Source organism: Pantherophis guttatus, chromosome 4 (assembly GCF_059756535.1).
Source record: "Pantherophis guttatus breed Tessera chromosome 4, ASM5975653v1, whole genome shotgun sequence".
NCBI classification, from domain to species: Eukaryota; Metazoa; Chordata; class Lepidosauria; order Squamata; family Colubridae; genus Pantherophis; species Pantherophis guttatus.
This window is the reverse complement of record NC_142066.1, coordinates 35375201-35388836: the sequence shown is the minus strand read 5'-3', so window position 1 is coordinate 35388836 and position 13636 is coordinate 35375201. Positions and strand designations below refer to the sequence as shown.

The following is a 13636-nucleotide window of genomic DNA, read 5'->3' as shown; positions in this document are numbered from 1 at the left end:
ACTTTTTCCAACCGGATGCATTGCTTTTTAGAATAGAGTGAATAGAAAGTTATCCAGTGGTCATCTATCAGAGCCCACTTCATTTACATTAGGATGGCACAAATATTTAAACATTTTTCATTTTATTCCAATTTAACTGTTACAAACATTAGATTTTTCTTGCTTAATTATTAAGTTATTCATAAATATATTGTTATATTATTATTAGTTTTCATTAATAATATGAACCATGGAAAGTTTACTACTTATCTTAACATAACAGGTGGCAAACATGTTTTCTTTCACGGTTCCACTAAGAATATAATACACTGGAGACTTAATCATGAACCCTATAATTACTTCCAATGAAACTTTTTTTATCCAAAGCCAAACTGAATTTTCAGTGTCCATTATTGTATAAATAAATCTAAAAACATATAACCTAACTTCCTGATTTAGGGCTAGCACTATGGGCCTTACAGAATACACCATTCCTTTAATTAGTTGTCTTTAGGGTTACCAAGGCATTTATCAATTTATTAGAAAAGTAAGGTATCACAGGTGAAAAAGTGATGAAACCTCCTGCATGCTGGATGACGAGACTGATGGATCAGTATACAAGTTCTGAATAATTCTTCTAAGGCATGCATCACTCTTTAGATGGGAATCGGATTCAGTTGCAAAGAAGCAATAAATAACGATAAAAAATGGCCATTTGTTATTCTATCAAAGTGCTTCCTTTCTTCCTCTATCTTTGTTTGTTGCTACCTCTTGCTGAATCTAGATTATGCAGTTCTATGTGCAGCATGAAAGGTGATCTTTCTTTCCCACCAGAATATTATCAGCCAGGAGACCTTGTCATTGGTGGGCTTGTCTCTCATCTTTTTTCTCCTGGTGACTTTATAACTTTCAAAGAATTTCCAGAAACAAAATCTACAGACAAACCCATGTAAGAACAATTCTATAACAATAAATATAAGAAGCTGTAGGGAAAGCAGTTATAGTGAACTATATTTTCAGAGTGATCTAGCTTCAGTATTTATAATATATCCAAAAAGCAAGCTATTTCATTGAAGATGATATAGAATGTTTAAAAGCAAATCAAATTATGTAAACTTTCTTTTTCCAGAAAAAACATATTTCCTTTCTTTTCTTCTTTGCTCCTTTGCCTATCCATGATTCTATTCCATTGATAGTTGCCTTTGACATGTCAACTAACCTCTTTTCTGCATCCAGTAGCTAAAATAATAATTGGATATAAAGAGTAGTCATTCCATTCTTTATTGTAAAAAACTCTGTATCCTCATATTTAAATAACTGGGCCTCAGAGAGAAAAAAAGTTACATGAAACCTAGATTATTTGCATTTTCTTTGTTGTCAATTTATAGTATATATAAGGCGGTCTCCACAGTGACTAAATTTTGGAGGTTCTTGCTAGAGGTAGACACAGTTTCCAGACAAGTTAAGAATAAATTCAATTTAGGAGCCATGGTGGCACAGTGATTACAACACAGTACTGCAGGCTAATTCTGCTGACTGCTGACTGCTAGCAGTTCGGCAGTTCAATTCTCACCAGCTCAAGCCTTCCGTCCTTCTGAGGTGGGTAAAATGAGGACCCAGATTGTTGAGGATGATATGCTGACTCTTAAATGCTATTGTTATTGCCATACTTTTTTGTATGATTGTTTTAGCATAGTCCTGAAGAATTATCAGCATGTTCTATCTTTGGTGTTTGCTGTGAAAGAGATCAATGAGAACACCAGCATATTACCTAATATCAGTTTAGGATTCCACATCTATGACAACTATTTTGAGCCAAAGATGACTTACCAAAACAGCCTGGATTTTGTGTCCAGTTGGCATAGATTTGTTCCAAACTACAACTGTGGGATTCAAAAGAATCTGGTATCTGTCATTGGAGGACTTAACTCTGAAACCACTTTCCATATATCTGACATTGTAAGCCCTTACAAAGTTCCACAGGTAAGTATAGTAATAAAAACAAGCAGAAAGTAAATTATATTGTTCCTGGTCATTTAAAAATGAAACATTTCTTCACGGAAAGTAAGGTTTTAGAATTCAGGTAAATTCAGAAAAGAACAAGAATCTCTCTTCATGTTGATGCTGAAAAAAATTACTTATGACATCAATTTCCTAATTGTATCCCTTTTAAATCTGTAATAGATTTAGCCTTCATTATTTAAGATATATAGATACCAAAACAGTATATTTACACTGTTATACAAGCTGTGTATTCACTACTTTACATTATTTTGAGGGGACAGCACATTTACTGTTATACAAGCTGTATACTCATTACTTTACATTGTAGCCAAGTGTCATTTCTTCAGTGTGGTCATATGAAAAGATATACTGAAATTTTTACAAAATGTGAGGGGGTGTACTCACTTCTGTGACATATTGTAAGACTATAGTTAATTTGCATATAAGACTATCTAAACTCTCCTTATATTTAAAAATATTATTTTTTCCACAGTTCACATATTCCTTCCTTGCTTCTAGAAAGGATTACAAAACTATGTTTCCTACTATCTACCAGATGGTTCCGAATGAAGAGGTTCAGTATACTGGAATTGTCCAGCTACTTCTGTATTTTCAATGGACGTGGATTGGAATTATTGCAAGGGATGATGATCAAGGAACAGATTTCATCCAAACATTAACACCAAAGCTTTCTCGTGGTGGCATCTGTACTGCTTTTATTGAAAGGATCCCATCTACCTTGTCTGCTCTGTATGACCTTGCAGCCTTGCTGGAACATGTGGATATAATGTTGTCTTCTTTCAAGAAGACCAATGTTGTTATTGTAAGTGCACAGACTCACACTGTGTTTGCTTTGAGTGGGCTAATGTATATGGCAATACTGATGGGTATGACAGTAGCAAATATAAGTAAGGTATGGATTATGACTGCTGAATGGTCTTTTGCATCACACACATTTCAGCAAGGACTGAACACCCAAGTCTTCCATGGTGCTTTGTCATTCAGTCATCACTTCTGTGAGCTGGTAGAATTCCAAAATTTCCTTCAGAGCTTAAATCCTCTTTATCCAAAAGGAGATGGTTTTATCAGAGTCTTCTGGGAGAATTCGTTTAACTGTTCATTATCAGACTTTGAGTTGGTTAAAGAGAGACAGAAAATCTGCAGTGGAGATGAAGAGTTAAAGAACATTCCTGGACCATATTTTGAAATGAGCATGACTGGCCAAAGCTATAACATTTACAATGCAGCCCACACCATAGCACATGCTTTACAGGCCATGCACTCATCAAGATCCAAACTTAAATCCAGGAAAAATGAAGGGGGAGGTGATCATCTCAAATTGCAACATTGGCAGGTAATGTTTCACATCAAAATCAGCTCTTCGTGTATGGGAAAACTAGTCTCTGTGAGAATATCAATTGGACAGAGCATTTGGTTTCCTTAGATGCCTGATGCCTTCATTGAAAATGGCATTTGTTTTCCATGCTTCATGCGCAACTATTTCTTCACACACAAATATCTTCTTGTTGTAACACTTATGTTTTAAAAGTCAAATTAATTGAACTGGTTGAATGGGTTGAATAAACACCACCAAAGTATATGATATCAATTCTATGTCTTGATGTCAATTCTTTGGATGAGTGACTGCCCACTGCTTGAATATGATGCTATTCAAGACACGGCACTGAGTTTCTTTCCTCTTCATCCTCCTCCACTTCTCTGTTTACATTCATTTCTCTGGCAAATTATGACTTTTTATTAAGAGAGAAAGAGAAAATATCTTCCCTTCTTGTCTTTTTCCCTTGCATCCCAAACAATTATTGCATCCCTTACAATAAGAAGTAATGCATTCATGCAGTTACTTAGCAACAGAACAGAAGTGGTTTGCCTTCATCTGTCACATTTTCTCCATTTCCCTCTCTAGCTAGAGTTCTGGATTCCCTTGATATTTCTGCTCAATGTTGTAGCCATATTTGATCTTCTTATCTAGCAAACTGAGAGAAAGACACTTTTGATTTTTATCACCCTGAATAAAAAAATGTTTTTTATCTTCAAACTTGGCCAGCTCACTGTTTCCTCCAAAGTCAAGTTTATCTATGAACAAGTGAAAAAAATCATTACATTGGGATTGAGAATCAAATTAAGGACAAGTTACATTTTCCTAGTAGCTCAGCAATTTCATGTCTATGTTCTTCAAGAATTCCTGTATCAATGCATTCAATACTTATTGGCTTCTTTTGCTGTACTCTGCCAAGATAAGTTTAAATATCTTCCAAATATCCCACAAATAAATTCCAGCAAGTCATAAAATTAATTAGTTACAAACTATATGCAGATTAGGCAAAATCTCTAAATGTGGAAAAGTGATATTAGGGTGTGGATATGGGTGTGTGGGTGTAATTTTTGAACTTTATAAATGTGTGTGTGTGTGTGTGTGTGTGTGTGTGTGTGCATATATTCATCCACTTTCAGTATGATAGACTTCCTTTTTTTAATTTCTTACAGTTTTATTCTTTTATGAAGAGCATCTCATTTAACAACAGTGCTGGAGAGGAAGTATATTTTAATACCAATGGAGAATTAGCAACTAGATTTGACATCATCAACTGGCTTGCTTTTCCAAACCAATCTATCATTAGAATAAAAATTGGAAGAATGGATCCCATAGCTTCACCAGGCAAAGAGGTCAATATTACCAAGGAGATCATTACATGGCAAGGACAATTTAACCAGGTGAAGTTAGATTGAATGAGAAAAAGTTTTTTCCCCATCAATCATGTTTGATTCTTGGAGACTGCCTGGAAAGATCCCTGCAGTTTTTTAGAAGCGGTGTGCCATAACCTCCTTCCTAAGGCTGAGAGACAGTGACTATCCAAGGTCATTCCAAAGACTTTGTGTCTAAGTGAGAACTAGAAGTCATGGTCTCCCTGCTTACACCAAACTGACTCTCAATCCAATATTATTGTGGAGAAAATCAGTTTTCAGATAAACGGGACTGTTTGTTTGACTGTTTAATTGAAAAAATGGGTCCTAGCTTATAACTCATGTAGCCTATAGAAAATTTTATCAGAACATTCCCATCAAAACCCCTGAATCTAAAGATGCAAATATTTCTTCTAATGAAGACCATTGTTCTCTGTACTGTAGATAACAGAAGGGCTTTTTTGTGACATTTTAAGCCTCTGCGCATGCGCACACATTTGCGAACTGGTAGGGAAGGTAAGTGAATTTCACTCCTGGTTCAAGGCCCACCTTAACAATGAAAGCCAGATGAGTGAAGTTGGGCTAGTCGCTCTCTCTTTCAATCTAATCCACTTCATAGGTTTGTTGTGGGGAAAATAGGAAGAGGAAGGTATATTGGATATGTTCGCTGCCTTGGGTTATTTATAAAAATAATGTAGGTGGGATACAAATAAATAAGCCCCAAGCGCCACCTCATCAGTCCCCTACAGCAGCTCCACTCCAGTCGACAGGTCAAGCCTAGCGCTGGCTCTTGTATGCCAAACTGAGCCCTTCATCTACTTCAAGCCATCCCCCATGAGGGGACCCTACGGAGCCCTTGCCATCCCTTCTATCCTTCTGCCCCTGGCCAGCCTTTTGGATGAGGTGGAAATACTGGATCTTCAGAGGCTGGGTAGCTACGGCTGCGAAAAAAAGGAAGAAGAGCAGCAGTGGTTCTAAGAAGAGGAGGAAGAAACCTGGTAGTAGGGTATCTTTGCCCGACTTTTTTGCACAAAAGCTTGTCTCCTGCCTAACTCTTTCCCCTTCTTTCTCTGCAGCTCTTTCTGAAAAAAAGAAAGCTCTTTTTATACCCAGCTGGTGATTTCCAAAGTTCGCTTTTCCAGCATTAGCTGCCCAAATCCCCTGTGGTTGTGATTTTTAAAAATTATTATTATTTACATCGGCTGTCCCTTTCCCGACATCTCCATTTTTCTCATTGATTTTTTTCCCCTAACCATTACTTTCCCAAGTCCTCTATTTGCTTCCAACCTGCTTTTTTTTACCTATGCGATTTAAAAACAAAGATTTAGAAACACCAGGCTTTAAAGAGTTCTCTTTGTATTGGATTGGTGGATAAATCCCAGGCATGAATATGCCTATCCATTTAAAATGGGAATGAGTATAAATTCTTAAAAGAAATTTAGCATGAAGCGGGGGAACTGAGATTTGCTAGCTTTGCTTTCTTTGCTGCATTGCCTTGATTATGTTATGCAAAAAATAGTAATGGTGCACTGGTTAAGATTCTAGGTTGATGCTGATTAAATTTAAAATAGGACAGTTATGAACAGTGTACTGTAATGTAGGGAAGAAATGATAAAATGGAAAAAAGCTTCCTGGACGCAGTTTACTGCTCCAAGCCCCAAGCGGCAGGAGACAAGGGCTGGTGCAAATATACCACGGCAAAGGCCAAATGCTGATGCCGCCCAAATGCAAGTAGTGTTTCACTCCCGCACCTTCCAGCCATCGGCACTGCCGTTTGGGCCGTTCCCTATCCCCGCCACTTGGACCGTCCCCCATCCCCCCCCCTCTCCTGCAACACCACCATTATCTTGTTCCAATCAGTGAGGGCTGTGCTCCTTTTTGCACATTGCACCACCTGCAAAGTTGCACATTGCATGTGCCACCCCTATGGAGGATATTTCCAGGCCCACCACGGACCGGTCCCATATCCCAAAGCTGTAGTACTCACAGGACTGGCCCTTTGGCCATCCTGGAGCAGCTTCTTCCACCCAGGTGCACTGGCCTGCTGTTGAGCAGGCAGCTCCACTGCAGGCCAGTGCACCCGGGTGGAGCTGCTCTGGGATGACCAAAGGGCCAGTCCTGTGACTATCACATTTCTGGAATATGGGACCAACTTTCCCACCAATGTCAGCAAGCCACCGTCTGCCCATCTTTGTTTTCCTTTATTCAGATTAACCAAGCTTCTTTTTTTTTTTTTTTTATTGAAAAGGTTTTCAAATACAAATTTTTCCCCCTTTTTCCCCCCCCTCACCCCCCTCCCTAACCCCCCCTCCCCACCCTTCCCCCCCTGTGACTTCTTCGTAACAAAAAAAAACCCTAATTCATAACAGATTACTTACTCCCTCCTCAAAATACTGACCTTTACTTACTAAGAGTATTATAAATCCCCCTTTATCCATACATTTCAGAAAAGAAGAAGAGAAAAAAAAAAACAAAAAAAAACAAACACATTATACTATAACTATTATAAAATAACTCTAATTTAGCATAATAGTGTTTTATATCTATGCATTATTGCAACAATTCAAAACCACCTTCCACTTTAAAACTATACAATAAGTCCTACTTTAATAACATTTCAAAGCGGGCTCCCCATAAAATCTAATTTAACATTTATTCCACTCTATCCATTTCCTCCACTCCCCTAAATGTATCACTTAAAAATCCCTTTTCTTAAACTAATCAATCTGTAGCTAGCTTATTCACCCACTGTCTTACAAATTAGATTAACCAAGCTTCTTGAGAGAAGGAATACAAAAGAGGTTTCCAGGCTGTGTGCCTGGGCCAGGCACTTTCTCTCAGGCCTCCCACCTGGAGGCCTCGCAGAAGAAGAGAGGTAGGCCCAAAAGGCAGCTGAGCCTCCCCCCCACAGTGATCCGCAGAATTTAAAATTATGAACTTGGTGGTCCCTGAGGTCCAAAAGGTTGGGGACTCCTGGTCTAATAAATCATTGGAGTGAGCTTGTTTGCTTTGTGTCCTGTGTTTTGATTCTACGTTATCCATGTTGATCTCTCCTTCATTGTAGGTCAAACATCTTAGGAAAGCATTGATCCTGATACAGTAGAATCTTTGGTCACGACCATAATTCGTTCCATAACTTTGGTCGCAACCTGATTTCCCCATTGATTGTATGTAAATATGATCAATCTGTTCCAGACCGCTATGAACTGTATATAAATACTGTTTTTTTTAAAGATTTTTTAAACACAAAGATAATTAATTATGCCATAGAACTCAGTGCAATAGTAAAATGTAAAATCTTTTAATAACACTGATAGATCCTCCTGCCTTCCTCTTGGCTGTCTTAGGGGCCCAGCTCTCCGACAACCTGGGCGGGAGGGCAGGCGGGGTTTGGCTGGCCTGGCTGGCTTGCACAGCGTTCCTCCTGCCTTCCTCTTGGCCATTTTAGGGGCCTGGCTCTCCCACAATCTGGGTGGGAGGGTAGGCGGGCTTGGGCTGGGCGGCTTGCACAGCACTCCTCCTGCCTTCTTCTCGGCCCAGCTCTCCCACAACCTAGGCAGGAAGTCAGGCGGCCTTGGGCTGGATGGGCTGGCTCATGCAGCACTCCTCCTGCCCTCCTCTCTGCAAGGAAGCCCTGGTGAGTAGAAGCAGCCCAACACACATTCTCCTTCCATGCTATGAAGCCAAGCGCCAGGATCTTTCTGTCATTGGCCTGCTGAGGCTGTGAGCTCCTGCTCCTGCTCCTGCTCCTGCTCCTGCTCCTGCTCCTGCTCCTGCTCCTGCTCCTGCTCCTGCTTCTGGAGCCGCCACTCTCTGCAGCTCCCAGAGGTCGCCATGGTGCCACTTCAACTGCCAGTGAGAACGGGATTAAAGAGTAATTTTAACATGGAATGGCAGACAAGAATCCTTGCTTGGGATTTGGGACTAAGAGGATGGGAGCTGGGAGTGGGGGGAATCCTGGCTTCCAAGCTGCCGGGATTCTCAACTGCAGAGCTTGCTTGACTCTGTTCCCAGCCCTCGCCACACACGCAAAACAACAGTAACAGAAAATCTGCAATCAAGGTTTCTGAGGCATCATACAGCTCTCCTGCAGAGGTAGGAGAGGGAGAGAGAGGCTGCCTGTCTGGGGAGAAAGTTAATCTTACAAAACAAGCAAGAAGCCAGCAAGAACAAGACTAAAGGGTAACTTTAACATGTAGAATGGCAGACAAGTTTGTTCAGCAGATCAGTACTTTCTCTATGATGTGGAAGGGGAAATCGGCCACGGCTGTGTTTGATCGCCACCCGAGTATGTGTTTGTGACCAGATTCAAAAATTTTGTGAATTTTTTGGTCGGAACCCAATTTGGTTGTGGTCAGAAGCCTTCGTGACCAGAGATTCTATTGTATAGAAGTTTGGATCATAGTTGGGTATGTAACATTTATACAGTCTTATTCAACTGATAGGTCAAATATTATCAAGTGAAATTTGATTACATCAATGAAATCATAATAATAATAAAAAGAACTGATCAACAAGCTTGATAGTGAATTATTAAAAATAAATATGGCAGTAGAAAACAGTATTTTCAAAACTTAGGGATTCTTTAAATTACATTTTTATTTCACAGTTCTTTTAAGATGGCCATGTTGGTCTATAGAAACACATCACTATTTTTTTTTACTACTAAAAAATGCTGTGGTTTAACAAAGTGAGAGTGTATTAAAGGGTCAGGGTCTTCTAATAATTTTCATAGATGAGTAAGGATTTGTATATTGATCTCACGCATCCTTGGATGACCTACTCCCTGGTTGACCATTCTAAATGGTCTGAATATGCCTACAACTATTCATGGAACTAGTAGAAGATGTTTTACTATGAGTATTCCAGAAAACTTGTATTGCACAGTTAATTAACAGTCAATTAAAATTTAAATTATGAATTGATGAATATACCAATGATATTAGTACCAATGATTTATGATATTTATACATTCATTTTAAGGTTGATTCAGCTGAGAATAAATGGCAGAACCAAGGTTACTGATAAATAGCATGATTAAAGGAGATACATTCTTTAAGGAATTAAGTATTGTTTCTAGAATCTGCTGCTTTTATGATACTACATAGCAAGTAACCAATGAAACATTTTTCTAGGAAGCTAGACTAGCATGTGATAATTGCAAAGTTGTAGCTTCCCCATTTTGGTAACAAATAATACAATAGTACAAAGTAATATTTATAAAATTGCTTCAAATATATGACAAAATATGACGATCCATTCACCAATATACAATATCAACTGTTATTATCTCTGACTATATTTTACTAATCACATATTTACCATACCTAAAACATTTTACCCATATTCTAATTTCTAGAATTTTTTTAATTTCTTCTATTCTATTTACAAATCACCTAGAAATAGTAGAAGAAATAAATACTGATCACCAGTGGAAAAACTTATATTTGCAGAAACTGTTCCATTGAAGTATAAGATACAAGGAACAATAATATGGAAATTGAAATTAATAACAAAAATATTAAAACAATGTTCTGGTTTGCAAACTTTCTTTAAAAAATATTATTGATTGATTGACCTGAAAGAAAATACATCACATTCTTTCTCTGAACTTAATCTAAGGCATACTAATTATTTATAAACTGTTTAAATGTCTTAATTTTCAATACTTAGATCTTGCCCCTTGCAGTGTGCAATGATAAATGCCATCCTGGATATAGCCGGAAAAAGAAAGAAGGACAGCCATTTTGTTGCTATGATTGTATCCAATGCCCAACAGAGAAGATATCACATGAAAAAGGTAAGAAACAGATCAGGAGTGAAATCTAAAAAATTTCCCTACTGGTTCTGTGGGCATGGCTTAATTAGTGGGCATGGCTTGGTGGTCAGGTGACTGGGTGGGCGTGGTCAATAATAGTAAAAAATAAAAATAATAAACAAAGTACACAAAACAATAAGAGGTACCAACAACCAACTTTCATACTTTACACACACACACAACACAACGGACTCACATACAATGTAAAAGTAGCTGCACTTGACCCAAAATGGCCCCTGCAAGAAGCAGGAACCTCACACAGCCACAAAAAGCTCAAAAACCAACTTTCACACTTTACACACACACAAAACAACTGACTCACACACAATGTAAAAGCAGCTGCACTTGACCCACAGCCCCAAAAAGCTCAGAAACCAAGTTTCACACTTTTTCCACATAACATGCCACATACAGCTTTATGAGATTTTGTGTGTTTGTGTAGTTAGAGTGAAACACTACAGAAACACACCAAATCTCAGAAAGCTGCACAAATATATTATTTTATTATTTTATTTTATTCATATTTTTAGATAAAAGCAGCTAAATTTAAAAATTCCTTAACTTTAAATTGCTATGTCTAAAAACAAATAAAACTCTTTTAAAAAAACCAATTAACTATTTTTTCTAAAGCTCCACCCCAAAAAGAAAAACCCAGTTACTTACCCAATTGAAGGCACAAGGCAGGCAGATTCAGTTGCTCACCAATGAGATTGATTGCAGGCAGGTAGATTCAGTTGCTAGCTGATGCAATTGGTTGCAGGGATTGCAGCAGGCGAAGCAAGGCCGGAAAAGCGAGTGAGACGTAAAGAAGCAGCAAGTGGCCAAGCGGGCAAGTGGGTGACTGGGTGATTGGGGGGGCATGGGCAGGGGGGCAGGGATTTTTGCTACCGGTTCTCTGAACTACCCACCGCTATCATTAACGGATTGGACGATCCGGTCTGAACCAGGAGCATTTCCCCCCTTAAACAGATGCCTGCAGTCCTGCTTTGTAAAACTCCAATATGAAAACTTTCACTACTCAGCCAGACTCCTCCTAAGAAAGAAAAATAAGAATGTCTGATGAATTGTTTTTTTTTCCTTTATGACACTTTCTACTCTTAATCCCAATTCTAATCTCAATTTATATTTAATATTTTGTATATTTATTTATTATTGGCAAAGGACTGCCTGACTATATAACAATATTTCACAACTTGCAATGATGTTAATTTGAAAATTATAAATGAAGCAGAAGGTGTTCAACCAATCAATCTGGGGCTTCTGTTGAACCAGCAAGGCAAAACCATGCAGAAACGTGTGACTGTGTGACTGAGTCTGTGTGTCTATATGTTTGTATAGATGTTATGTGGCCACAGATGTACATGAATATCCAGTGGCATCTCATTTGCAAATTTGGTGTTTCTGTAACAAAAATCAATGTATGTTTTTTTTACTGAAATATTGAAATTATCCTCAATCATAAGAACTGGTTGCCTGAACTGGTTGAATTCATTACAATTAATTTGTCATCTTGATACATCCAACTAGTTTGATCTATATAATGAAGTACTTAAAAAGGAAAGCAGGAAGAAGGACAAGAGTTCACTTTTCTATTTCTGTTCTAGTTATTTAGCCAATTTCCGTGTGATATATTTGATGAACAGCAATGGCAACTACTCTGTTTTTCAGATTCGTATGATTGTTACAGTTGCCCAGAAGATCAATATGCAAATGAAGGCAGAAATCTATGTCTTCCTAAGATCCCTAATTTTCTTTCCCATCATGAACCTTTGGGAATCATTTTAGTTTCTTTGTCTCTGTTTTTTTCTCTGATCACAGTTTTTGTGCTAGGAATCTTTATTAAATACAGAAATACTCACATCGTCAAAGCCAACAATCGGGATCTCACCTACTCCCTGCTCATCTGTCTCTTCCTCTGCTTCCTTTGCCCCTTCCTATTCATTGGCCAACCACATGCTGTCACCTGCTACCTCCAACAAATATCTTTTGGCATCATCTTCTCCATGGCTGTTTCTTTGATATTGGCAAAAACCATCACGGTGGTTGTAGCTTTCATGGCCACCAAACCGGGAAGTAGAATGAGAAAATGGGTGGGCAAAAGATTGGCCAATTCTGTAGTTCTTTTTTGTTCTCTAATTCAAGCAATGATTTGTTCTGTCTGGCTCTATGTTGCTCCCCCATTCCCAGATTGCGACATTCATTCTTTCATTGAGGAATCTGTGATAGAATGTAATACAGGATCTCCCGTTCTGTTTTATTGTGTTCTGGGCTACCTGGGATTCTTAGCTGTCATTAGTTTCCTTGTGGCTTTCCTTGCTAGGAACTTACCCAGCACTTTCAATGAAGCTAAGTTCATCACTTTCAGCTTGCTGGTGTTTTGTATTGTCTGGATCTCTTTTGTCCCCACCTACCTGAGCACCAAGGGTAAATACATGGTGGCTGTGGAAATCTTCTCCATTTTGGCTTCCAGTGCTGGATTACTTGTTTGCATATTTTGTCCAAAATTGTATATAATTATTTTCTTATAAACTGTAAGAAGCAACTAATAAAGAATATAAATATGTAATAAAAGGGCAAAATATATGGGCTGGAAGAAACAGTTTTAAGCAAGTTTCATTCATTTACATAGGTTCATTAGTTTTTCCTGCTATTACAGCTATTTAAAACCTAAGAGAAGCAAGTTTAAAAATATAGTAATGTCTCAAACTGACATTTCAAAAATTGCTTCATTCTTTCTACTTTTAGGAGAAATAACTAATTTGGCTGCCTATGTAAGCTATAATTCTTGAAATGTTAGCAAATATTGCAGAAATAGAAAAAAAACTTTAAATTAGGAATGAGTTAAACAATAATCTTTGGGTTAAAATTCTTGATAGTTCATATATGTCACTGAAATCAAAGAGAAAATATCTGATTAATTTAAGGTTCTTCTATATCTAAACAATCCATGTTTAGCTGAATCAGGATGTAGTCCAAGTATGTCTGCATGTGAAAAGGGGAGCGGCCTCATTTGCACAGTTGTGGATGCATTTTTGATTTTTGAATCATCTGTGGCTACATTGATCCAATCTATTAAATGACAGAATAAAAACTCAAATCAGTTTAATTTGTTTCTATACCTAACCACAATGC

At 38.0% G+C, this 13636-nt stretch overlaps 1 protein-coding gene across 1 annotated transcript; it reads left to right on the top strand.

Annotated features, from left to right (window-relative positions):
- The first annotated feature begins 785 nt into the window (after positions 1–785).
- On the top strand, positions 786–13032 carry LOC148113995 (vomeronasal type-2 receptor 26-like). Its single transcript, XM_087893604.1, has 6 exons — positions 786–928; positions 1671–1962; positions 2477–3337; positions 4489–4716; positions 10360–10486; positions 12173–13032. The coding sequence occupies exons 1-6, from the start codon at positions 786–788 to the stop codon at positions 13030–13032; spliced, it is 2511 nt and encodes an 836-aa protein (XP_087749730.1).
- Positions 13033–13636: the final 604 nt, after the last annotated feature.